General features: G+C 37.3%; 1 protein-coding gene and 1 long non-coding RNA gene across 2 annotated transcripts; one reads left to right on the top strand and one right to left on the bottom strand.

Annotated features, from left to right (window-relative positions):
* Nucleotides 1-3288: 3288 nt before the first annotated feature.
* LOC5579817 (venom allergen 5) lies at nucleotides 3289-26372 on the top strand. Its single transcript, XM_001650986.2, has 4 exons — nucleotides 3289-3463; nucleotides 24983-25539; nucleotides 25605-25840; nucleotides 25896-26372. The coding sequence occupies exons 1-4, from the start codon at nucleotides 3451-3453 to the stop codon at nucleotides 26167-26169; spliced, it is 1080 nt and encodes a 359-aa protein (XP_001651036.1). The 5' UTR covers nucleotides 3289-3450; the 3' UTR covers nucleotides 26170-26372.
* LOC5579815 lies at nucleotides 26223-27206 on the bottom strand. Its single transcript, XR_002499138.1, has 3 exons — nucleotides 26986-27206; nucleotides 26829-26913; nucleotides 26223-26756 (listed from the first exon to the last, which is right to left on the bottom strand). It is a non-coding gene; the product is annotated as an uncharacterized LOC5579815 (long non-coding RNA).
* Between the last annotated feature and the right edge of the window lie 388 nt (nucleotides 27207-27594).

Here is a 27594-nt window from a genome sequence, read left to right as displayed (position 1 = left end):
GGCAGCGAGCGGTCAAGGCATACGTTTCAGTTTTCGTGTGCTTTTCGACCAAAGCGGTTTATTTAGAACTGGTCACCGATTTGTCGACCGCGCGATTTCTTCAGGCATTACGGAGGTTTGTGTCGCGCCGCGGGAGGTGTGCCAGCCTCTATTCTGATAACGGCACCAACTTTGTTGGGGCCAAAAACCAAATGATGGAGCTTATCAACCGGTTGAAATCCAAGGATCACCACGACGTTGTAGCGAAGGAGTGTGCGGAGGATGGGATGTCATGGCATTTTATCCCACCCGGCGGGCCCCACTTTGGCGGGCTGTGGGAAGCCGCCGTGCGATCAGCAAAGGTGCATCTGTTACGTGTGCTTGGAGATACCGTGGTTTCGTACGAGGACATGGTGACGCTTCTTACCCAGGTGGAGTGTTGCCTCAATTCAAGGCCGTTAACTCAGCTTTCCGATGATCCCGAGGACTGTCACGCTCGGCCTGACCGCCTCCCCCCCCCCCCCCCCCCTTGAAGCGTGACGTAATTTGTGCATGACCCCATAACTAAGAGAAAACTGCTAAAACATGGTGATAAAATCATGAAATATATGATTTCAATGTATCATTCGATAGATCTCAAATCCTTCTCTGATTCAAATGTATAAAAATCACGATTCATTAGAAATTGCCCTGCCAAAAGCCTTGCACCAATAATAGGGACACTGTTCCTTTAATGGAGGTATGTTTTAGGAATGGTTCCTTTCAGTGTTGATAGACTCACACTCAAATGTCAATCAATACGCTCTCCCGTGAGAGCAAACTCATTAGAGATCTGCTTCGCCAATCTCACGCTTGAGATTTTGATGCAAGATCAACTCAATCAACTCAAACCGTAAAAAATGATTCAGTCGCAAAACCCATTAAAAACTCGTGAAACCCGAATGTTTTTGTTTACGTTAGAGAGGATTACTATAATTTTACCAGACTAAAAAGAAATTATTGCCGTGTGTGAATAAACTGTGGAAATACGAGACAATGAGTCAAAAAGGTGAGCCAACTCATCCATGATTTTTTGACTGCTGAGTTGCATGATTGACAACTCACGCATGAAAAACCTCAAGCGTGAGTTGTGAGAAATTGAGTTTTTTACAACACTGGTTCCTTTAGTAGTGCAATCCATTGATTTCTTATGGGACCCTCCACTATGGGTACTGATGCGCCATTATAGGTGCAAAGGAGCAAAAATGTTGAGCAAAATAATTGTTTTCAATAGTTTCACGGTAAAATTTCATGAATATTATTCGATTACTTGTATCATTTTCGCATCGTACATAATAGCAAAAATCACAAAATCATTTATTAGCGCGAAACAGGCCAACACATACTACCTCCACTATTGGAGCTACCTCCAATAAGGGAGCGTTTGCCCTAGTTACCCTACATATTTAAAAATGATAAAATGGCAAAGGAAGATCTCAATTAATTACTGAGGAAGTGCTCTTATGAACACTAAGCTGAGAAGCAGGATCTGGGACGTAACGCCAAAAAAGAAGAAAAAATGACCTTAAAGCCTGATTTGCTGCTGAACAGGAATCGCTAAAGCAATTTCCCGCCGATTCCTTGCAGAAATTTTCCACAGCAACTCCCGTTTGAACTGACATTTCTTTTCAGCTGCGCACTACGATCAGAAAAAAAGAGTTTTCTTGATCGATTCCTTGCAGGAATTTCCCATGCATCAAGATAGGCCGAGAAATTACTTGTCAGCAGCGAATGAGGCTTAAAGCTGAAAATTTTCCAAGTGGGGTAAAACCGACCATTTTACCTGCAGACTTTTTATCTGATCGCAGTACGCAGTTGAAAAGAAATGTCAGCAAACAGGAGTCGCTATACAAAATTTCTGCAAGGAATTCGGCTAGAAATTTTCTTTAACGATTCCTTTTTAGCAGCAAATCTGGCTTAATAGTGCAATAATAGTTTTTAATCACTTTTTCAAGTCTCAAAAAATAAATATATTTACAGGAATACAAAACCTGTGATAATTTTCGATCATGACATGCTGTGTCGGAAAAGAATTTATTGATTCTTTTTTTTTGATCTATACTTTTATACTATTTAAATTTAATTACAGTCTTCTCCTAGGTCAAATTTTCAGTATATTGGATGAATTGGCACTTCAATCCTCCTGTTGACCTTACCCCTATTCTCTCTTATTAGAGGATTAACTGACACAGTTAGAAAATTTGATTGCCGAGGTGCATACTTAAGACATGAAAGGGTCACAGTTTAGATTAGCAGACGATAGTGAATCGAATTGTTCTGTTGTCAACTAAATATATCCAAGCGAAATGTTGAATCATACCAATTCAAGTGTATTTTACAAAGCGATTCAATAGATTGGTAATGTCTAGAAACGTGCACAGAATGTCAGTTTACAAGATCTTCCTTCAAGTATCCCATCTGCTTGCAGTTCCAGCCGTGCTAAGATGACTATTTCTATTCAAATGGCGCCAAATTGAGCGAACGCCACGTGCCTCGCCTCTGTGCAATGGGCAAGTTGCCGCCCTGAAATAATATTTTAATGAGTGTGGAACTTTGAATTTGAGTGGCTATCGCTAAGGTGTTGGCCAGTAATCGGATCGTAGCAACACTTGCCAAATGCGAACAAAGTTTACAAATAACAATCCAAGTGGTCCAAATCCAAGTGCCATCAATCGGTCGGCTTGCTGAGATACTTTTTCAATGAACTCGATCTCCATCTGTGCGTACAGAAAAAAAAACGATATGAATGGAAACGAAAACAAACGATCATTTGCATATTTTTTACCCATCATAATTTTGTATTATTACTTGTAACCTGTTTGTTGTTCCCCTCTTCTGCTAATTTGTTATCGATAGGGCACCGCCCCCTACTCTTCGCTATGGAAAACGAGCGGAAGTCGCAAGTTCACAAACGTAAATACAACTCGATTAGATTCGAATGATGCTTCTAAAGCAAAGTACGTGTAATTTTTTGCTGGACTCAAAGTTCTTACTGACCGCTAGTAAACGAACTAATAACGACGGAGAAGAGCGTGTACCTACCTCTCTTTGCAAGATCTTCGATCGATGATCCGCCGTATCGTACAGGTTCAATAGTACGCAGAGATGTGCGATGATCGATTCGAATGCTGGATGAATGGAAGAGTTCTATCTTTGGAAGAGAGCCGGGCGCGGGCTAATGAGGAATTCGGTCCTGCCTCAATAATGGCATGATAAATCACACCGTAGTATAAAACGTCCGCCTGGATCAGCCGGGACGTTTATTCGAGTGTTGACGCGGGCGGCAATCGGTCAGGTCAGCAGCGTGTGGACGTTTGAATTTCCGAGAGAAGAACAAAAAAGTGCTGAGTTTGTTTGTTTCCTTTGGTTTGAAAAAGTGGCAGTTGGGAAGAAACATAGCAGGCGCTTCAAGCAGAGTGGATCAAATTATAAATGAGAATGATGAGTACGTGATTCATGTTAAAGATATGTACCGTAAAACGGGGTAACTTTGATAATGCGGGTAACTTTGATAGTGCGTAACCCACCACATACTAAACGAAATATCATAATTTCTGTTAATCAGTTAAGCAAAACGAATGCAAAACTAAAAAATATTAGTATGCCACTTCACATAAGAGCGGTTTTCATTTGAATCAAGAACATTTTAGGCTTTTTACACGAATTTAAAAAAATTACACAATTTTAGCATTTTCGAAACGTTTACAAACAATCTGTTCTACGATCACTATTTGATGTAGTTTTGAATAGTTGGCCACTTATCTTTGACAGCCTAGTTATCATAGAACTTGAATACGGTCTCAAATCTCTTAGCGAAAAGCATTTTCACAAACTGGGACCATTTTTGTAATCTAAGTCACAAATTTCCATATAACGTTAAACGCCTAGAGGTATGCAATGCCCTACAAATGTTCGTTATTCATTCAATTTTGTTCGAATCATACTCCATTATCAAAGTTACCCCAAAACAGAAAACCAACTTTCGATTATATGAAAAATTATATATCCATTCAAAATAAATCTTTTGTCAATTTATCGACTGTAATCGATAGCTAGGATGCCAGTACTTGTTTTAAAAATATAAATTGTAAATCTTTGAAACAGCATGCAAAAATATTCAAGTTTTCTTCGAAAAAACTATCAAAGTTACCCCGTTTTACGGTACCGAAGATTTTTTTTTCAGTTGGATTTCGTAAACAGAAGTGTGGAAAAGAGTAGTGCTTTTGGCAACACCATCATTTGTGTACTATTTAATAAAATAAGTGTTTTAATAGAAGTGCAGGGCAGTGCACGAGGGTGAGGGTGGTTTGAAGATTATAGATTTTTGCGTGACATAGCGGAATTAGGGGCAAGTGTGCCAACTTAAGCAAATTGTTCTCTAACTTAGTCCAAAGCTTATCAAACCCGCCTAATAAGCCTCACGGTGTTAGTTTCTTATTTTCCCATAAGCACTATGCCATTTAAAAAGAAAATAATTTCAAAAAGTATTAATTTTGGAGGTTTTCAAATATCATCCAAAATAGTTATTTTTCAGCACTATGGGGCAAAACGGCCACCGAATAAACATCGCATGAAGTGTGATGAAAATATTTTTTTTCTTTTTTTTTTTTGTTACTTACTAATTGATAATTCAAAACATATGTTAAAGTTTACCTTCATAATGGAATGCTTTAAACAAGGTTTATCGCATGTGGCACTCTCTAGTGAATTTGAATAACTTAAGCTATTATAGTTCTATCCTGGGAGGGAGAAACCAATACAAAATGTCTGTACGTCATAGTGAGCCGAGATTCCGCTGTCACGAACTGTCACTGTGAGCCCAGATCTCAAACATTGGACTAACATGAAAAAAGCGCGTAACTAATTAAAACACATTTTCGTATTTCTTCAAAAGTGATAAAAATCGAATAAAAATCAATTCATGCACATAATGCAAGCAATGTCACATGAGCACCATTTAATCTGATTGAACATAAAGCATTGAAAAACGCATCGTTCTACTTTTTCCAATGAAAATGAATATTTAGTGCATAGAAAACTGTGGCCCTTTTTTCATGTTTGTCAGGAAAGATCGAAGGTGCACAACAAAAGGAAACTACCGATTTTCTCTAAGCCTGCCTTGATTGTTGTTGGCATACTGGAGTTATCTTGCAGTTCAAAATAACGTTGTCTTATATTTCGTGTGTAGTATCGGTGCCTCCCTCCCAGGTTCTATCCATTACATACGAAATATGTATTACCATAAACTATGACGGATTTGTATAATATTTCCCTAGATCAGCACTAGGTAGAGGTAAAATTTCTATGTAGATAAGTAAAAAAGTACTTAAAACGCTGAAAAACATGTTATTCTTGAATAGGTATTTGGGAGCAAAACTGCCATTATTTCCCTTTTACACTTGAAACACCACTACTGGTGCCTCATTTTAGTTTATTGGTATGATTTTATTTATGATGTTTACAATTTCACGAATTTTACTTCAAAAATTTGCGTTTACCCACTAGGTGGCACCAGAGACGCGTCCGCATTCGAAACCATGGTAAAAACATTATGTCCTCGAAAGTTAAGATTTTTTAATCACTGTGAAATCCTGGACCGCAAACTGAAAGTGACTATTTTTTTTTCAATCCCGGTCTCCGAGCAGCACGTTTGACAAGTTTTTGATATCGCTGAGCTTACTTTGATCTTGCCGTTATCAAATTATAGTGTAGGGAAGAAATGCCAGAAGGGGCTGATTGAAATGTCATGGCATGATAGAGTAAAAAGCTGGATAATTCCTGGATTATCGTGGAAACAGTTACAGTATACGGTATACTGTTCAAAAAAATCCAAAAGATTGGAACATTATATTATTTTACATTATTCACTATGCACATTCCCCAGAAATTTATAAAGATGATAAGGAATCGATTTTTTGTCAAAATTGTTATGTGGTTGAATTTCATTATGGGACTATTTGACTTGTGTTTAATTTATTTTAATTTAGCAAAACGATACGTGCATGTTTACAATACATTTCAAAAGAAGCTTGAGGTTCTTGGTAAATGGTTAACCGTTAACCAAGGTTAAACTTGCTAGAAACTCTGATAAGAAATGCTTTGGAAATTCTAAATATAACACTTGATTTTTTTTTATGAGTCATATCGCATACCTCCATATCAGTAGAAATTAATCTAATAATTATTCATGAAAAAAACCAAGAAATTCATTAAACAAATAGCCAAGAACTTCTACAAAGAATGCTTCGAGAGTTCTGTAGGAATTGCGAGAAAAATCGTTTCTGCAAGGAATGCCTTGAGTGGTCAAGAGCATCTTTGGATACCACCAGCTGGTGATATATATACCAAGCGAGAAAGTTTGAAAGATGCGTATACGATGCGACCGGTCTTAGGTCGATATATGAATTGTTTCAACGAATCGATAGGAATTTCTTTATGGATATTTCAAAAATTTGTCAAAAAAATATTTCCAAGAATGGTCACAAAAATTCATCTAAGAACATCTATAGAGTTGGCTGTAGAAATTATGTATAAATGGTGTCATTTCTTGTTTTAATATGGGTAAGACAATCCTTTGACTGTCTTACCCAGGAATTTTTGTTCGTATGACATGTTCTATCCACTTCCCGCGCCACAAGGCGGCACACTTGCTCCAATAAGTAAAGACTTCAACCAAACTGGGTGTTATATGTAAAACTAAATACTTGGTTTTCGTTCAAATGTTACATCAATTAACAAATTTGAATAGTTGCATGCTGTACAGTATATGGTTGTAGGACATTTCCCATAAAGCCAAACCCCAGAACGACATTCCCCAGAATGACGTTCCCCAGAATCCCATTCCCCAGAATAGGACATTCCCCAGAAATCCATTCCCCAGAATGGGACATTCCCCAGAATAGGACATTCCCCAGAATCGTTTTTATACGTATTAGAAGAGTGGAGAACGATAATATTAGTTTTATTTCGTCGTTGAAAAAATGTACCTACTGAATTTATTCGAGTTCCCAGAAGCTTCGAATATCGGACACAGGCGTCAATTCACCCAATATATTACACGGAAAAAATCTGTCCCTGGAATCATGAATATCCATGTTCATGGTCTGATTTTATATGAAAAAGAGTGCTATGAATATGCATATTCATGATTTTGTGAATAATTGTCGTGGAGTCCTTCACGTATATTTAGAACGCCAAAATTTCATATAGTCCGGTCTGTCTGAACACCGACCAATTATACTGCCCATAACTGCATGTCTGTCACATTCGACATTTTTGACAATTTCGAGTTAATACCGGGGAGAGTCATCAAATGATAAATACTTTTAATCAACATATTCAAATCACTCTTGGCACGTTTGAGTTCTTGGCAATTTTAGTTTCGTCCCATTCTGCCATAAAATGCACTCTTGGTATTCCATTTACTCAATGCCTACTTTTGTCGAATGTTATATATATGCAGTTATGGGCAGTATGAGAGCTGAAAACCTTTCGGAAAACTAGGCTATTCGGGGAAACAGAGTGTTCGGGGCACTGACATTATGGGAACTGGCGTTCGTGGAAACGAAATTCGGGGAACTGACATTCGGAGAAAAGTAGCACAACCGTTTAAAATAAGCTGCTCTGACTATGTTTTATGATCTAATTTGACCCAATATTGGATGTTTGTTTTGTTTTCATAGTTATTCTTCCTTCTTTCGAAATTGGCTGTTCTTTCTGACTGTATTGTTGAAGGGTGATTTATATTAGTCTAATATTCTTCATATGTACAAAATAAATTGATGGAATTTGTTTTTTTTTTTTGCTTTTATAGCATATTCTCCCTTCTTTTGAACATATGCTGTTCTTCCTAGGTTTATTGTCTTCGTATTTATGTAGATTAATGAATCACAATTACACTAGAAAATTTCTCTTGTCTTTTATAATTTCCTTTTACAGCAAAACTTAATAGCTACAAAATATTGTAGTATGTATGCACTAGGATGGCCCATATTAGTTAGATACAATAAACTACTGTAAAAATTTGAACAGAACCCTTCAACTCTAAGGAGGGACTAAACGAGCTTGAAGTTTGTAAGGAGAAAAACGTCAAAATATATAAAAATCGTCCAAACAGTTCCAGTTTTTCAGTTAAATGTATTCACTATTTACTATTTACCATTTACCTCGATTTTAACAGCCCAAAAATCTCTTATTATTTTTTTCTAGGGGAATGTCCCATTCTGGGGAATGGTTTTCTGGGGAATGTCTCATTCTGGGGAATGGATTTCTGGGGAATGTCCCATTCAGGGGAATGGCGTTCTGGGGAATGTCATTCTGGGGAACGTCATTCTGGGAAATGTCGTACAATCCAGTATATAAGAAAAATCTCTTAATAATTTACCATCTACAATGCTATTTATAAACGAAATTTTCGTAAAAATTCGCTGAAATTTGGTTGTCTAAACAACAAAAATCGATGAAAATACGAGAAAAAATAGAGCAATTTTCATCGAATTTTGTTCATTGTATTCAAAACTATAAGGAAACATACTGTTGAACTCAAAGAGAAAATATATTTTGACGTATTTTTTTTAAGCACACTTGCCCAGTTCGCTACGCATAGGATGCTACAGTGAAACCTCCATGAGTCGATATTGAAGGGACCATCGACTCATGGAAATATCGAGTCATGGAACAGCAATCTTTTGGAAAGCTGCTCCTAGGGACCATCATAATAACCATGAAATTTTGTTTGAAATTGAAATTTTGTTTTGTCTGTGCGTTGTAAACGAAGACGGTGTATGTAAATAAAAAAAAATTTGTTTTGAGTATGGTTCCATGAGTCGATATCGAGTCATGGAACATCGACTCATGGAGGTATCACTGTATTATTATACCACAAAAGATGAAATAGCGAAATAATAATAATGCTATGATGTAAGTAAAAGTATTTTTTTGGGCTTTCCTTCAAGAAGTTCACGTGGAATACCCTTAGAGATAATTGTAGTAATACCGCCTTTTATGTTTTTTTCGGAATCGTGTTAAGATAATTTTCAAAGTATCGTACAAAATTTATCCACCTCTTGTCTTAAAACACATTACTTTGGACATTGCTCCTGATCATTCTTTAAAAATTCTACTATGAATAGCTCTATGAATTCCAAAAATAATTTCTCCTTGGATACCTGTCTTGAGGAATTTCTACGAAAATTGGTAATGAAATGCATTTAACATTTTATCCAAAAGTTTGTTCATAGATACCTCTGAAACACCAGGAAGAGTTCAATTTAAATTTTCATTTTTCTGAATAAAAATCAGCCACTACTACAGATACTTTTTTCTTTCTTTATTATTGAGATTTTCAGCCCTGGGCTGAATCCTCATCTCATACAATCTAGGGCAGTTCTTCCTGATCACTAAAATCCCGCACTGATTCATTCAAGAATTTTTCGAAGGATAACTTTCGAAAATCTTTCGAAATACTTAAAGTTATTTCTTAAGACGTTTCTCCGAATACCTTTGATTCGCGTTGACTAGGGCCTGAAAAATAATGTCGATGTGTGTGTTTTTATGCCATATATATATTCAGAAAAGTGTGATTTCTGGGTTCCATTGTACAAACAACACTGAACAAATCTCGATGAAATAATGTTAAAACTCTTTTTGATTTTTTTAACGTGTTCGAGAAACTTCTACAGAATAGAATTAGCCTTCAAATAGTGGTAATATCAAGGGGTTTTGATTTTACACATGCTAGTTTTTTTTTTCAAATATGAACAGGTCTAGTCTACAGCATTTTCGCGCAAAACGCTTTAACAAATTCGAAAACTGTCTTGAGAAAAACTCCTTCAAGATTATTATAAAATTAACTCATAGCATAGCATAGCATGCATAGCATAGCATAGACTGACTGTACATGTCAATGGTTGCTACTCCGTGATTGATCGGAACTGGTAATAATTGCACTGCGATCCAAATGAATAAAGGATGGGAGTTTCCGCTTACTCTCGGAGTGCAATTTTAGCAGATCTAATGTTATTGATCAATAACGGCGCCGGCCAAGTCCTTACAGTCAGTTGGGATGGGGAAGGAATGTTAGAGTGTAATGATTGTTGCTTCTAAAGACCGAGAATACCTCTGTATCTCCACAATCACCACGGGAAGGGTGTTTATTAGTGGAGTAGGAAAAGATCTGGGAGTCACCTTTGGTCGGTGATGCGATCCATGAATAAGGAGGAAAGATACGGTTTATACTTAAAGCTAGTTTTTAGTTTGGTCTCTAAAAGTTTTTGGTAGAAGATTTGAAATAAACGTCAACATCTGTAATGTCGAACCATTCAAAAGAAGTTTTTATTAATGGTGAAAGAGAAAAATATATGCGTATATTTTAAACTATATGAAACAGGAATAATGCCGACACTTGTAGTGAAGAACCATACATAGTTTGTTTGAAAATTACATAAAAGTATTACTGAACATTTATGCCTCAAGAAGAAAAGTCTTTGGTAGAAGTTTCAAAATAAACGTCGACATTCATAATGTCGAACAATTCAAAAAATATTTTAAGTAATGTCAAAAAGTTTCTATGTTTATTAGAATTGTATGAAATGGGGTCATGCACAAATTACGTCACGCTCCGAGGGGGGGGGGGAGGGGGTCAAGCCAAGCGTGACAAGCCTTACAAAAATTTCGGAGGGCTCATACAAAAAACGTGACAAATGGGGGGGGGGGCTAGTGGGTCAAAAAAGTTGAAATTTAGCGTGACATAATTTGTGTACCATCCCAAACAGGCATAATGCCGACACTTGTAGTGACGAACCATACAAAGTTTGATTGAAAATTACAAAATAGTAACGTTTACATGAAAAAATGTGTTGTCATAAGCATGAAACGAGCTCACCAGCTGGTAATCCATCCTCGACTAAACACGAATATTTTTTCGCACTCACACAGCGCGAACAGCAAAACTTCTCGGCGCCTCGAAAACGAACCGTCTTGCTTGGGCTTTCCAAAACACGCGAACCGAAAACCAAACTCCCGGCGTCCCGAAAACGAAGCGTCTTATTTGGGCTTTCAAAAACACTGCCCCCCAAAACCCGCGAACCGAAAACCAAACTCCTGGCGTCCCGAAAACGAAGCGTCTTGTTTGGGCTTTCCAAAACACTGCCCAGCAAAACCCACGAACCGAAAACCAAACTCCCGGCGTCCCGAAAACGAAGCGTCTTGTTTGGGCTTTCCAAAACACTGCCCAGCAAAACCCACGAACTGAAAACCGAACTCCCGGCGTCCCGAAAACGAAGCGTCTCGCTTGGGCTTTCCAAAACACTGTCCAGCAAAACCCGCGAACCGAAAACCAAACTCCCGGCGTCCCGAAAACGAAGAGTCTTGCTTGGGCTTTCCAAAACACTCCTTCAAGATTATTATAAAACTAGCCTACCCAGCGTGGCTAGCCACGCTCTAACAAAATTTGAAAGCAGAAATCTATGCACAATCTTTTAAAGATTGATAGTGTTAATGTTTAACTGCAAAATGACAACATGGACTAAAAATTTATCTGTTCATAACTGTGAAAGTGCTCTTTAAATAATAAGATGAGATGCATACTCCGTCCCAGTTGAGGTGTAATTTTAGAAGTAGAGGATAATGGTTATAATTTTATTAAGAGGAAAATAACCATCATCGTTGTTCAAATCTTAAAAACCAGTTTTTTTTTTGCTCAAAATTGAAGCAACGTTCAGGAAAATCTATCATTGCAATGCATTTGCCATCTGTTCAACGATGATAGATTTTCATGAGTATTTGTTTGAAATTGAGCGAAAAAACTGGTTTTTAATTTATGATGATTGAATGATGGATTCATGAGCCTTAACATGACCCGAGATTGAAACGCATGACACTAATGACCGCCGAATTGCCTAAATTTATGCTCTTACCATACTCTATTGAGCACGTAGCACAATTACGTGTTGTACAGCATTACGTGTTGTAATGTTTCAATCTGGAATAATTACAGCCCTAAAGCTGTTGTACTGTTTTTTCAGCTGTGAAACATTTCGAAAATTTCAGAACATTCTATGAGTTGGATAGAATAACATTCTCGAATGTTCTATTGAACCCCTGTTGCAGTGTTCCTTAATTTATTATTGTCTTTAAAAATCACAGTTATAATGACGCATGGAAATATCCACTCATAGAACAGGAATGCTTTGGAAAGCTGTTATGGGGACCATCATAGTAACCATGAAATTTTGTTTTTAGTTTGTTTTAGTCTCACTGTAAATATAATAAAAACTATTTGGCAGACAATAATCTGATTCAAACTCGTGTTTATAGGTTGGAATTGTTGAAACCCCTTCTGAATCACATACAGTTAACTCTCCCTTACTCGATATTCCGTATCTCGATATCGAGTAAGAGAACCATAGTAAAAGTTGGTTTTCATGGCTAACTCGATGGTTCGTTGGAACGTAGTTGCACTGCTTTTGTGTTCTGTAACTCGATACCTCCCTACCGAACCTACCGATCACCGAACAACACGTTTAATAGAAGTCCCACAAAATTGAGAACGATTCACACAAAATCGAGCGTTTCAACCAGCACATCATGTGTGTAATGTCAATACATTCTGAAAAGCTGCTCTTTTGTTGATCTCTGGCAATCTCGCTTTACAATATGAAACTTATCAATGTAACATATTTTTAAAACAAAGGCATATATCTGCACAAAATTGATTTTGCAGCGTGAGTGAACATAGATATATTGGTCCAGAAGAGCTCGATTTTGTTTAACACTTTTTAAAAGAGAACTTCCCAAAAATGAAAACGACGACGATGAAAAATTCTAGAACATTCTACGTATGAGGAAGAAACATGGTCCTTTAAAACTCTAGAATATTCTGTCCAATAACTGTTGTAGTGCTCTGCAATTTGAATTGTAATGTTCTAACTATAAAATATACTGTTGTAGTGCTCTAAAATTGCTGTTGTAGCGCTCAGTGAAACTTTTCGGTGAAATATTTCAAAGCGTTACTGACAGACAGACAACTCTGGGATTTTATATATATGATTAACGCACCGAAAAACATTCGTTATGTGCGTCGGAAACACCCCCGTTCTCCTACATCTGATATCATCGATAAACAGGCAACTTTATCGAAGTTCTGCGACCCGGATCGTTTTTTCGGATTCTACGCCCGTGTTAAGACCAGAACGGGCAAAGTAAGTAACCGAGACGATAAATGTGCTCCAGCACTCCCTGCTCGCCTGTTCATTAATTTTTATCTGACTCTTGCTTGTAGATTCTATGTTGACTTATGCTGCCTATGCTGTGGGCAAGTTAACGAGAAAACGGAACACAGTTAGTAAGTTAACTCAACATAATCAAACATAAACACAACATAAAATGTTCATTGTCCACAGACTCCTTGAAAAAGGCACAATAAATGTGTCCGAAACGTCGGATGAAAACTTAAAATCCGTTTTTGAGCATAATAGACTGAAGGCCATAACCTACAACATAATCATCACAGTCGTATCCCTGAGAAAGTTCAACATGGCAAGTTACTTTCGGCAACTGGACAATGAATTCGGATCCGCAACCAGAAACCTGTTTAAGGACTACGCCACGCAAAATCGGAAACTCGGAAACATGAGCACCAGAAAGGACTTCCTCCTCAGATGTAGGAGAAAGGGGGTGTTTCCGACGCACATAACGAATGTTTTTCAGTGCGTTTTTCCGCTGATCGAAGAGAACAGTCCTTATAAAATTAACTCAGGAAAAAAATGAATTCCAGTGGAAAAATAAGTGTTATTTTCAAAGAAATTTCTTGGAATGTTTCTCAGAGGTATCCTTGGGCGAACTTTTTAAAGAGTCTAAAATTCCACGTTATCAGTTTTGTTTGGTGGATTGTTTGGGATCGTTCAAATATTACGTAACGCATTAGGTGGTCTGTTGTAGTGTTACTGCCCATACATTTTTTTTAAATTTTCCATACAAAAAGGGACGGACGGGGTGAAAAATTGACAAATTTTACGTTACGTATTATTTGAACCATCCCTTTAAGAAATGATTCTTTTGTAGGATTCATGGAAGTATTGAAGCCAGAACCCCAAAAGATGTATCAGGAGCAGATTAAACAATATATTAAGATGAAGATAAATCGAAGCCAAACTTAAAATTTTCAAGAGCACGGATCTGGATCTGGAAACATCCGTTTAAGCTGAAAACCTAATCGATTGGTCACTAGCTGGTAATGACCAATCGATTAGGTTTTCAGCTTAAACGGATGTTTGGTTCTCCAGATCCATGCTTTTGAAAATTTGAAGTTTGGCTTCGATTCATCTTCACCTTAAGAAATTTGTGTGTATTTTATAGGGAAAACATTAGTACATTCATAAGGTTCAATCACAAATCAAAATTTATTGGTTTTTTTCGGTGAACGCTATACTTATACTAAGAGTGAAACCAAAGTAATTAAATGACAAGATGAAAGATGGATAGAATCGTGAGCGAGCGACGAGATAAATGAATAGAAGTTGAAAATGAATAGAGGGTCATATGTGTGAACAACACAATCGAAACGACAAATTATTTCCTAACGTCCTTGGTTGATACTTAGTTTTGGTAGCCGATTGGATCAAACTCATCAAATTCATTTTTCCAAACTTCATTGCAATGGATCATTGAAGGTAACTCTTTCGGCACTAATCGCATCAAAACAGCGTGGGCACCATATATGCGATTAAACATTGTGACAGCATGCACCGATGCAAGAGTTCACTATTATGACGTTTGAGCGGTGCCGAATTCACTCGTTTCCATGGTAACATAAATAACATGGCACCGCTAAAACGTCAAAGAATGAACGCATGCATTGGTCCATTGTTGTTTTGTCCAGGGTGGGTGTACGGCTGTCAACTACAAACAAAGCTCACCTAACAATCATCTCTCACGCGGGCCGTCCCAAACAGCATCATTTCTCACGCGGGTCGGCCCAAACAGCACAGGTCGAATACGCGGGCCATGCCAGGCAGCAAATGCTGATGCCTTTCAACACTCAAACAGCGGGATGTCTAGCAGTGTTCTGAGCCGCACGACCACACCCACAAAACATGAACGGTAGGCGCACCTCGCTGCGTATACCTCCCCTGGTTTTGTCAAACGCACAAGTCTACGGTGCACACTGGTCCAGATTTTCAAATAGCTGGCAAAAAACCATTTCCAAACTTAGTTTTTAGTTGAAAATCAAAGTGAAACATTCATCTACTATATCAGATAGTTGAGAATATGTACGAGAAGTTAAGAATAATCATGTTTTTCTGCATGTTCAGACATTAAATAGCTGCTCATGTCTAAAAACCTAAATTTTTGCTTCAAAACTCAACTAATCAATTTTCACCAAAACCCGTGCAAATTTGGGTTTCAGCATATTTTTTTCTAGTCGATAACTCATTCTCATATAGATTCAACATCTTCGGGTGCAAATTTATATTCAAGTGTCGTTAAACTTATTAAATTAATACTTATTGTTGTAGGCACTTCAAATATTTAAAGAAGAGCTTCTTATACCGTAAAAATCGCTCCTTGCCACTCCCCGCAGAGATATCTTGCTCAAACGCGTGTTCTTGCCTAAGATAGTTGTTTGATAAAGTTGAGAGCCAAAAAACGTATGAAAAACAGTATTTTTGTTAGAATTTTGCCCTATTACAACCAAAAAAATGTGACTATGCCTAAAATAGAGTCTTCAACGCTAAATCATGTTCCAAAACACTTGTAGTGGCTAAAAATAGTGAAAAATTGAAAATGCGCAATTTCTGCCACGATTTTTCAAAACTGGACCAATGTGCGGTGGCGCTATCTATGCTTTTCATAGCGGACGTTTTGGTTATTTTAAGGATCCATTCGCCGCCCTTCTCTCAGTACAGTTAATAACACGGTCTCCCGTGTCCCCTTAAGGGGCAGGATCCGACATTGATTTCAGAATTTTTTAAAGCAATTTTTTCGTTCAAAACCAATAACATTCACAGGAAAATGTGTTCACTGTATTCTATTCTCACACCGAAACACAGTGAACACATTTTCATCGAATAATTTTTAGTTTTGTACAGAAAAACTGCTTTTGAAGTTTCGATGATGACGATAATTACGATGACGGAGCGTTGAACGTTAAGGCGAAGTAAGCCGTCATTGAAATTTGTACTGGGCACCAATGATTATGGCTAATTCGTTTAACGATTGTGAATTAAAGAAAATCACTCGATTTTGCACTGACATAGCTGAAAAAGTATCAACATACTTTCTGCAGGTAAGCGCAAGTAGTGATACTTTTCCGAATCAATATTACTTTTGATGACTGAGTTTTATCACTTTGAAATTGCAAGCTGCTAATTCAAAATGGCTGTCAAAACGAATGACGGGCTACTTAGCCTTAAACACTCGCATTCGACTACGAAATGTTCATTTTCTTTTGCTCAAAAATCGCAACAATGCTCATATGCCAGATTTTGATTGCACTCTGGCGTTCAACGTTGGATGTACACTCTTACGACACTTTTCATCTACTAAATTAACACTTTCTTTTCAAAAATTGATACTTTTCATGGAAATATTCTCCGGGTGGCATGAACTACTCTTCGTTTTGATATTTTACCGGCCGAACTGGAGTAAATGAGGAACCGAGTTGAAACGTTACAACAAATAAAAAACACATCCATCCACGCGCATAGCCTGCTGCGATTTTCCGAGAAATTTCTTGCCAAAAATGCTCAAAAAAACACATTATTCTTTGATCGCAGTACCTACGCAGTTGAGAAGAAATGTCATTTCAAATGGAGCTTTCTGTAGAAAATTCCTTGATCCATTCGGGAAAGAATTTTTATTTTAGTTTGATTTCAAATTTCACGAATTAAAATGACGATTTATGCAGAGAATTAAAAACTCTTGAAGTAAATGAAAACCCGAATTTAGTACTATACCATTTAATTCCACTAGAGTTAACATAACTCTAGTCGAATTGAATGGTACCGTCGTTGGGGGTGAGAACGGGTCAAAAAGAGATATGTACGATTTATATATTGAATAACTATCTTAATTTAACTTCAAAAAACTTTAAGGGCCTTCCTTAGCCGAGTGGTTAGAGTCCGCGGCTACAAAGCAAAGCCATGCTGAAGGTGTCTGGGTTCGATTCCCGGTCGGTCCAGGATCTTTTCGTAATGGAAATTTCCTTGACTTCCCTGGGCATAGAGTATCATCGTAGCTGCCACACGATATACGAATGCAAAATGGCAATTTAGGTAAAGAAAGCTCTCAGTTAATAACTGTGGAAGTGCTCTTAGAACACTAAGCTGAGTAGCCGGCTCTGTCCCAGTGGTGACGTTAATGCCAAGAAGAAGAAGAAGAAACTTCAAATTTGGTGTGTATGTACTTTGATGGTACATTAACAATTGTTCAAATAATTAAAGAACAATATTTATTCACAGCGGCACCAAAAGTGAATGAAAAATGACCCAATCTCACCCCATAGAGGGGGTGACATTGGGTCACTGTAATTAATGTAACTTGTTTTTGAGAATATGATTGCAAAACCATTCACAGCTGAAAAATATTGATGAAATACGATGCAAACACAACGAAAAGAAATCAAAAATGTTTCACAGGTATGTTGAACCCACTTAAAAGAACGATTATACCAAAAAATTGAAGAGCTATGAGAAAAAATATGTAAACCCAACATTTATCGTCAAGTTTACATTGTTTTTCTCTCAAATTGTCTTCAAAGTCTCATCCCCATTGCCATAGAGCCTATTCAGTTTCCCCAAAAGTGTACTGAAACAGTGATTTATTTAAACCTCCACAAATAGTTAAATTTCGGTGCGACATTTCACGATAGATACATTTCAAGCAGATGTTGACGTCATAATCCCACTATTTCAGCGGTCAAACTCATTTGTACTTCCGTGAGATGTTTCTATAATATGAAAACACTGATAAATAATTAAATTGAAAAAAAAAAACAATCCATTAGATAAAATTTTACGATGTTGCTGCGCACGAAACACAGTTGCTGGTTTGAAAAGTTATCAAAATGCGTTGCATTGTTATTCAATACACGCATTGGCGTAGCTAGGATTTTTTTCTGGAGGGGGCCTAGGGGGGGGGCCTGGAAAATTCTTGTTTTCAAAAGCATGTCGGTCGCAATAATCACGGTTTTTTTAATTGTTACTTTGTCTCATTTCGCGGCACATCAGTGATATTTGTAAATTTCAATTTTCGCTACGGAAAAAATTCATTCTTTCAGTAATCCAATCAATTATCCTTCAAGTATTCATGCAAAAAAAAAAAAAACTCACAAGGAATGTTCTTCATGATTCTTGCACGAACTTTTCCGGTATTCCATTACCTGCTTTGATCAGATTCCTTTGAAAATTCCTGAGGGAATTTGAATTATCTTCGTACTTTTCAGTGCCTTCTCCAAGAACTCCTTTACTAATTTTTACTGAGTTCGTCCTGGGATTCTCACGGAAAACCATTCCCAGATTTTCTGATCTCACTAGAATTTTGGAAAAGTTAGATAAGGTACTGCGGGGCAAGTGGGTAAATGGGGTAAGTGAAAACAATTGATATATTTCACTGAATATGTGAAATAACGTTTTAAACTCATGCGTAAACCTTTGAGGCCATTGAGAACATTACGATAGGTAAGATATTTCTGAGATTTTTCAGCCATTATTGCATAATAGAGCGAAAAATTGTTAACCTGTCAACTGTTACTCCGTAACAAGTTGGCGGCGTACAATCTTATTTTAATATTTTCAGTGGAAAAAAGTTGCGGAAAATAATTTCCTGTACCACTTCTTAGTTGTCCTCTGTGACAGTTTCAAACTGCAATAAAAAAGTTTTAGAATTAATTCGACGTAGACCTAAAAATAACTAAATTTAAACACCGTCAATTTGCTTATCAGGTGGGGCAAGTGAAAAGTTTATCATTAGAGATTGAATTTGTGTTTTCTCTTTAAGTCGCCATAAGTAAACATGGTTCGCAATTATCATAGAAAAACATAACGTGCTGATAATTCAAGAAACACTATACTCAAGCGATAAAAGCTATTAGAAATCGTGGAACTTCTCTAAAAGATGTTGCCAAACATTACAATATTAATATGTCTACTTCGGGCAGTCAATTAAAAGGAAGACGTTAACTGAAAAGTTGCAATATTAGAGAACACACGGAAATCTCGTGGAATGTCTATGTAAAGCTAGTTCAAAACATAAAAATGGGATATAGGTCTATCCACATAAAAAAGATTCTAAATACGTTATTGAAGGATTCCGTTTGATTTCTCCCGAACAGTTATCCGACGTCATATCCGACTTTCTCAAAAACAAATAACGAGCGGTGGGAATTATACAAAGCAGAAATGCAATTGCTGTCCTATAATGTAAGAACTAACATTGGAAATGTTGCAGTTATAATGTTGTCGAATCATTTCAACTAACATAACTGAACAGAAGAAAATTCAAATGAAAAGAATAACACTATCTTTGTTTACATATTACTTATGTTATTGTTCATTGGGAAGCCTTAACAAATGTTAAAGCTTATAGAAATCGTGAATATAACTGTTTGTTTTTGAATTTATTGCTCAAAACGGTAGACTTTTCACTTGCCCCACTTTTGGGGCAAGTGAAAAGTAAGGAGACACATTTCAAAAACATTTTCTGTATTTTTTTCTCCAATTTTTCATAAAAATCAATTTCAGCATGCTGCTTATATTTGGTGGGAGTCAAGCTAAAAAATATACACGACCTCATTTGTTTCAATTTAAAGTCTCTGGAATTTGAAGAATCTCAACTATGCGAATTCCATTACCCACTTGCCCCACGGTACCTTAATGCATTAAAAATGCTTTTAATCTTACTCCTGGAAGGACCTCTTCGTACATTAATCGTACATCATTATGAATTTAAATTTTCAGGAACTACTAAGGATTTCTCCAAAAATATTACAAACAAATCTAGGAGTGTCACCAAAAATGTCTTCAAGTTCACCAAGCAAGGATTCATTCAACGAATTCTTCAGAGAGTTCGCCAACAGTTTTTCCAACTTTGCTCTTAAAGTTCTTCCTACAGTTTCTCTACAGTATTGTTCGGAAATATGGCAGCAAAAATTATCCGAAATTTCTGCATAAAAATTGAATGATTCTTCCAGCTGTTACTCTTCTTCGTAATATTTCACAAGAATTTCATGAGCAATCAAAAAGAATCCAATTGGAAAAAAATAATATCCATGATATCTCAGAGAAGTTCTCCACAGATCTATCTGCGTTTTTCATAGATAATTATTTCTTAGTTTTTTTTTAATCAAGAAGCAACATTCCGCATCCCTAAAAACCCTCGATTTTTTTTTCAGAAATGCCTAACAAAGAAATATTTAAGGAATTTTAATATTCCTTTAAAGTTCCTAGCAAAATACGTTCAACTATTGATTCAAAATCTCTTCCGCGAAAATACTCTTATATTTTCCGAGTACTTTATTCAGGAATTTCTTAGAGAATTATGTTATTGTTTCTCTAAGATCGTTCCAAAAAAAAAAAAAAAAAATACCAGATATCTAAGTATTTTGCCGAAAATTTTCTTTAAACCGCACTAACGATTTTTTTGGGAAGTTTTTAAACAAATTGTTCATCAGATTTACTAAGATTTTGCAATTTATTCTTGAACTTCTCAAAAAATGTTTATTCATTCAAGAAGTTCCATCAAGTATTCTTTCAGTTCTAGAAATAACTGTCATTTTTTTCCGAATGGTTATCTAATGATTCTTCCGTAAATAACGTTATAAAATTATCCACTCCACATTATTTGGTTCAAAAACTACTCCAGGAATAGCTCGATATTTTTGGGGATTGCTTTACAAATTCCTCTACGAATCACTCCATATCGGATTTCTAGAGAAACACATACAGAAAAGATTTGAAAGAAGTTTGTTGGTAATTTTTTGAATAATCGTAGCTTTAAATATACCGTTTTTTCTCAAATTTCGAACACTCGGTATTTGTATAGCGATATGGTTGAATTGTTTCACTGAAATATTTCATTACATCACCAGGAAACGGCAGTCAATTGCAATTCAATTTTAACGTAGAACTAGTTCAAATGAAATTATTTGCTAAATTGTTCATTTGAATACGATTTATTCGTGCTGTTCGAAATTTGAATCAAGGTGTTCGGAATATTAGACAGAATAAACACAGTTTTCGGCATTTGAATCAAAAGTTTAAATGAACAATTTTAACAGTAAACCGAACAACTCTCAGTTAGACTATGCGTAGAAATCAAAATTTTCATAAATATCAGCTAATTTATGTCTATCAGCATTTGAAGTAACTGTTGGCCTTAAGTGTTCGGAATATGAGTCAAAACGGTAATTCGAAAAAATTTACTAAATTCTTATCGTAATATTTAATTTCTAAAACTTCTAAAACTCTAAACCTCACAAAAAAGCTTAAGTATTTCTTTTAGGATTTACTAGAAAAAATCTTGTCCTACCTTTAAAAATCCAAACAAACTTTTTTGAATGGTCTATTATCGACAGTACTGTAGAAGTTTAATGCGAAAGCATTGCCTGTATGTTTTAAGAACATTACGGGATATGTATTGTGGTTAAATTCGTAATGTATGATTTTAATGAATTAAAATCTTAGGGGAAACTTTTGCACTACTTTGAAAATTTATTGAGGAATTTCTGATGGACTTTTAGAAATCAGGAAACACACGTATAAGAATTCTGCCATTTTTCTAAACTCCTATAATTTTCCTATTTTTAAATTCAGCGAAACAACAAAATGTTGAAGCAGGTAGAATAATAGATGGGCACTGGTACAATGAATGATAAGTTATTATTTATAATCTTTTCTCTAGAGGTAAATTACAGGATAGTTAGAACTTCCTTAATGAATTTACAAATAAAACAAATCTATCAAGAAGCTCCATCAGAAACTTCTTTAGAAGTTATCCTTGTCATCTATCATTCCTTTACTTTCGGTTCTCTAGAATTCCGGGGATTTGAAGCGAAATTTCTAGAAAAAGAAAACATAGAAGAATTTTTGACGCGATTTGTGATGTATTTTGGAAATATTTATTAAGGACTCTAGATGAACTTCTCGAAATTTGTAATAATTTTTTTGGAAGAACTATTTGAAGGAATTCACGGAAGAAGTTATAGTAAAAAGTGAGCGTCATTTTTAGGTAAATTAAAGAACATATTCAGGAATCAATTTGTTAATAAAAAGTAGACAGAATAAATTTATGTCCACCAGGAGGAATTCACTTTGAAAGTATGACCAAGTCCCACAATATTATTTGACTAATTTCCAAGAGATTTGCAAAAGTTCTGAAGTCGCCCTTCAATATTCTATCTTTTCAATTATTTTTTTCGAGCATTATTTGGGTTGATTAATGTACGTATTTATTTAATGAATTCTCATGAGGAAATTATCATCACTGGACAGTGAATATGCTGAAACAGCATTATTTGAATTATTCAGAAAAAAAAAAACGAATTTTGGGAATCAAATATCCAGTATGTTGACATTTTTTTGTACCACGGTATTTTTTGCAAGACGTCGAAAAACCGCATATAACAAACATAACAAATATTATTATCTTCATCAACGAGATTTGCAGCCCGAGTCTGGCTCATCTCGGTCGCATACAAACAAGTTCTATCAGTAACCATTCGATCGACAGTCGGACGTTTTTTAGGGACGGACCTGGTGTAGTGGTTAGAACACTCGCCTCTCACGCTGAGGACCTGGGATCGAATCCCATCCCCGACATAGTCACTTATGACGTAAAAAGTTAAAGTGACGACTTCCTTCGGAAGGGAAGTAAAGCCGTTGGTCCCGAGATGAACTAGCCCAGGGCTAAAAATCTCGTTAATAAAGTCAAACCAACCAACCAACAGTCGGACGGTTAAGCTTTCGGTTGTAGCGCGATTCACCAAAGCAGGCCCCCCTGCCCCCCCCTGTTCATACGCCAATGAATACACGGAATACTCAAGTAGACTTGTTAGACGTTTCAAAGATGCTGTATTTAGAAAGAATAAACACATCCTAATGAAAAAAGAGAACACCCGACACGGTAAAATGTCAAAAAAGTGGACTTGCAATTTTATTTACTATCGTTCTTGCTTGACCCAATCTCACCCCCATTTTTGATGTTTTGACACTGTACCGAGAAAAATGAATTTTTTGAGGAAAAATCAAATAGATTCCTGGAAATACGTGTGAAGTGTAATGAAAAGACTTTCAACCTTCTACTAATATAACGATAGAGGTTAAAGTACATGCGTGATACTTTGAACAGGAGAAATTTAATGTTGTAAATTTTCTCTAGTTTCGACGTACAAGTTTATTGATATAGTAAACAAATACTACTATTTCTAAAAATGTGTATTGTGATAAATTACGTGTGTTATTATGTTCCCTAACATATGAATTATTAATTTTAGTAATATCAGCGTTATTAGCTGAAATATTTCATACATCATATTTTTCCGTTTTGACCCAATCTCACCCCCCAGACCCATTGTCACCCCCATCGACGGTATATTACTAAATTCGGTTTTTCATTTACTTATAGGTATTCCACTAAACAGCTCGAAAAACTTAAAAACTTTTGAATCGCTTCAGAAATATGAAGGGGTTATTCTTTTCTTCTTCTCTTCTTCTTTATTCTGATAGAAGCCGTCAACTGTTAACTTCTGTTGATGGCCCAGTAACTCAGCTCAGACTATATTTCCAGGGTTATTCTCAAACCGCGATATTGTTTATACACAACTTCAAAAGATCTAGGAAGCGTACCAGAAATTTTGATAGAATTATCAATTTCACCTTTTGGTCTAAAAAGTTTGTGAGATTCTGCCATAAACATAATCAATAGCCCAGACTTTGAGATTCGAGTTATATTTGCACATGTAGGTAGTCGATTAATCTTCGAAATTGCTTGATTCCCTAAGACACCATTTATAAAAGTGTCTCTATTGACGATCACTGATCATTGAACAATAGACGTGCCTATTTCGATCTATTCATATGTCAACCAAGTTTCAGAAGCTTTTGAAATTAATTAAAGCCTAGACAATGTAAACACATTTCAACGGCTTGCTTTGATTTAATCAATTACCAATCCACGTCAATGAATTCCGAGAACATCCTCTCCACCTGTTATCGCCTTCACGTAAGAGCCAATAAAATTTGTTGATCCTAGTGGCCCACATCGTAAAGATCCACAGCTCAATTAGAACCCTTCGTAAAACCAGTGGATGCTTGATGTTGCATAACATCAACCGGAGATCGTTCCCACCACAACCGCGCAGAAAAGAGCGGTAAAAAGCCAATAAATCGCGATCGTCCGCGCGGTCGTCAGAAGAATGAGTGAAATCAAATAAAACCTATCGACAACGACTTATTTGCGCGGGAATCAGTTACCCAGTGCCATAAAATCAATAATAATTAGCGTTTACGGAGCTCAATCATTTGCGTTTACCTAGTCAGTGTGAACGAGGTGGAAAAAGGGAGAGTGCTGCTGTGATTTGTTTGTGAGGTGGAGATCGATCGTTGATGGTTTGCACTCTCCGATCAATCACAGCAAGCGCTGGCTGGGCAGAACGGAAAACGTAAAGGCGACGCTTCCCATCGTGTCGTGCAATAATATTATGAGAAGCGAATCATTCGTATCTAATCACATGTTCTTTGATGGTCGATTCACTATGCTTTGGTGAAAAACGCTTCCTTGCTATTGTCTTCATGGCGTATGCATGCAAGGCTGGGGTTCTCTTGTGGCGATCGTTTTCAAGCACTCAAGCGATAAGAGGGACCCCCTTGTTAGTCGCATGTTAGGCTCTGTTGAAGAGTTTGTATCGTTTTTTGTGTGTATAAATAATAAGCTAACGAGCGCCGTGTATTCTTTAACTGATTATTTTCAGATACTGCCAATTATCGACGCCTAATTAGCCGCCGCTCATCATCGTCGTCGTCATGGAAATGGAGTTTGCTGTTGTTGGTTGCTTTGATCGGACTTCAAAAGCAATCCCACGGGGCCTCCTTTGATCTCGCAGGTGATGGGAATGGCGAATTGTTTGAATACGAGTACAACGTTGTGTATTACGATGAGGAATCAACTGCGGAAAGCACCACGGTGACAGAGCCTTCAGTGACGGTTACGACCGAACCGGTGACAGAACAGGAGAAGGTGGAGGAAGTGACGTTGACGACTGAGCCGGAGGCTGTTGCTGCGAACGATTTCTATTGCCAGAAGGATCTGTGCTTGCAGTATGATTTCACCGGACAGTTGGTAGCCAAGAAGCACGTGGCATGCGGTCACGATGGATCGTTTGCGGAGGATTGTCCGACAGGGCGTACACTGTTCAAGATCGATCCTCAGATTAGGATGTTTCTCATTCACTTGCACAACGAGGCGAGAAACCGGCTGGCCAATGGGTCTGTGAGCGGTTTCGAGAGTGCACTGCGGATGCCTACTGTGGTAAGAAAATCATCTCAAGGTGTTTTGAATTGGTGAGGCCATTCGCATTTATTTTTTTCCTGTAGGAATGGGATGATGAACTTGCAGAGTTAGCGGAACTAAACGTTAAAAGCTGCCAGTTTAAGCATGACGAGTGCAGAAATACTGATTTGTACCGACAAGCTGGTCAGAATCTGGCCCTTGGGTACTATCCGGTTCCGGAAGACATATTCGACATTTTGGAAAAGTTGACGAACCTGTGGTTTAACGAGTACAAGGATGCAAATCAGCAAGTGATGGACGAATACGATAATCTGCCAAAGTGAGTTACTAACCGTGTAGAAAGTCACATTTTTACAATTATCATTCAATTTTAGCGCCACGATTGGCCACTTCACGCAGATGGTGAGCGATCGGACCACCAAAATCGGATGCGGAATCGTCATCTACCCGAAAAAGGTTTCCGGATTCACGTTCAAAGTGGTGCTGTACGCGTGTAACTATTCAATCACGAGCATTTTCGGCCAACCGGTGTATAGGAAGGGCCCTGCAGCGGCCAGTTGCGTCACCGGTGCCAATCCGTACTACGAAAGTTTATGCAGCGTGGAGGAGAACCAGTTTGTCAAATCGGTGCCGTTTTACGATGTTTAAGAGTTTCGTTGTTCATTTGTTATGTTATATCGTTAGAATAAAAGCCATTTTACTCCTATCTCCTACCTCCAACCATTTATTTAAACGTTTACGTTAGCAATTATACAGATATTTGAACAATTTAATTAAGAGTACATACAGACTTATGCAGAATATGTAATTTTCAACTAAAAATTTACTTATTCGAAACACAAAGTTGAAAATCACACCTCCTGCATAAATTTAAGCAAGCGATCATTCGAGAATCTTCTTCGGAACAAATCCGCCCGTGGTTTAGCGTGGGTTTAGAACATGCTCGTCATACAAAAGATTGCGACATCTTTCAGATGCTCAAACGATCACTCTATGAGGATTTCAGCGGCGTCCGCCAGGAATTAGTGGGGGCAATTCCCAGGCGAACGCTTTACCGCGCTCATCCGCCCCCGGGAACGGTACAATCGCTGAGGGTCATCACCCGGCCGATTGGCCGGCGCCGTGGTCCTCCGGGGGGAGGTGGACCACCCCCTCCTCCGCCTCTCCAATGAATTCCGCTAGAGTCCTGACCTCTGGATGGTTGGTTCGAATCCATGTTGAACATTGTTTTGAAACTGGAACAGGAAATTGATACGTAATTGTCAAGGTTAATAGACAAAAAAAAGGTATTTCACTCCATAACTTACAACATAGCAATCAAACCGAGGAATCCGGTGATCATCCCTATGAACCGCTGGACGCTCCATGGCTGGGTTTCATGGACACTCCCGTCTGTTTCGAGGAAGAGGACAAACACAAAATTCAATGAAAATTATTGATGATTATTTCACGAGTTCCACTCACCTCTCGCGATGTAAACCATCGTCGTTCGATGTTACTTTACGACTGGTCCATCCAAGTAGCCGAGATCGGTCGGAACAATACCGAGTAATGAAAGAAATTTCCGGAAAATCACTCGCAACTCTTTGTTTCGGGGCCCTGTTCTGATTGTTTCGCAAAAAAAGTAGGTAATTTCGACACTTATAATGCAAAGTGCACGTCACCCCTGTTTTGACGTTTGCGTTTTGACAGATCGGTTTGCGAAGGAATGCATTGGAAAATGAAACGAGATGTGTGATGGGAGCTTTTGGAGAGCGAGAGAAACGAGATAGGTTATCGTGAGTACGAGCTTTTGGAAGTACGAAGCGCGCAAATATTGAGCTTGGAGTTGAATCGAACACGTGGATGGTAATATATTGTCAGTAATTTGAAATAACGAGCTTCTCAACAATAGGAAACAACTCAAAAATAGTGAACTCGTGCTTCGGTCCATAATGGCAATTTTCGTAGTACCGTAGATGCGGGTGACAATGGGTTAGATGGGTGAGAATGGGTTCAAACATGGTTCTAAATACAGTGAACTTTCCTTAGGGATGGTACACAAATTATGTCACGCTAAATTTGGACTTTTTT

This window comes from Aedes aegypti, chromosome 1 (assembly GCF_002204515.2).
Source record: "Aedes aegypti strain LVP_AGWG chromosome 1, AaegL5.0 Primary Assembly, whole genome shotgun sequence".
NCBI lineage: Eukaryota > Metazoa > Arthropoda > Insecta > Diptera > Culicidae > Aedes > Aedes aegypti.
This window is presented reverse-complemented; position numbering and strand designations above follow the sequence as displayed.

Excerpts from the sequence above, each read along its gene's own strand:
- LOC5579817 (XM_001650986.2), top strand. Across the intron at positions 25,540-25,604 it reads CACTGCGGATGCCTACTGTG|GAATGGGATGATGAACTTGC; the intron begins GTAAGAAAATCA and ends TTTTTCCTGTAG. Across the intron at positions 25,841-25,895 it reads GAATACGATAATCTGCCAAA|CGCCACGATTGGCCACTTCA; the intron begins GTGAGTTACTAA and ends ATTCAATTTTAG.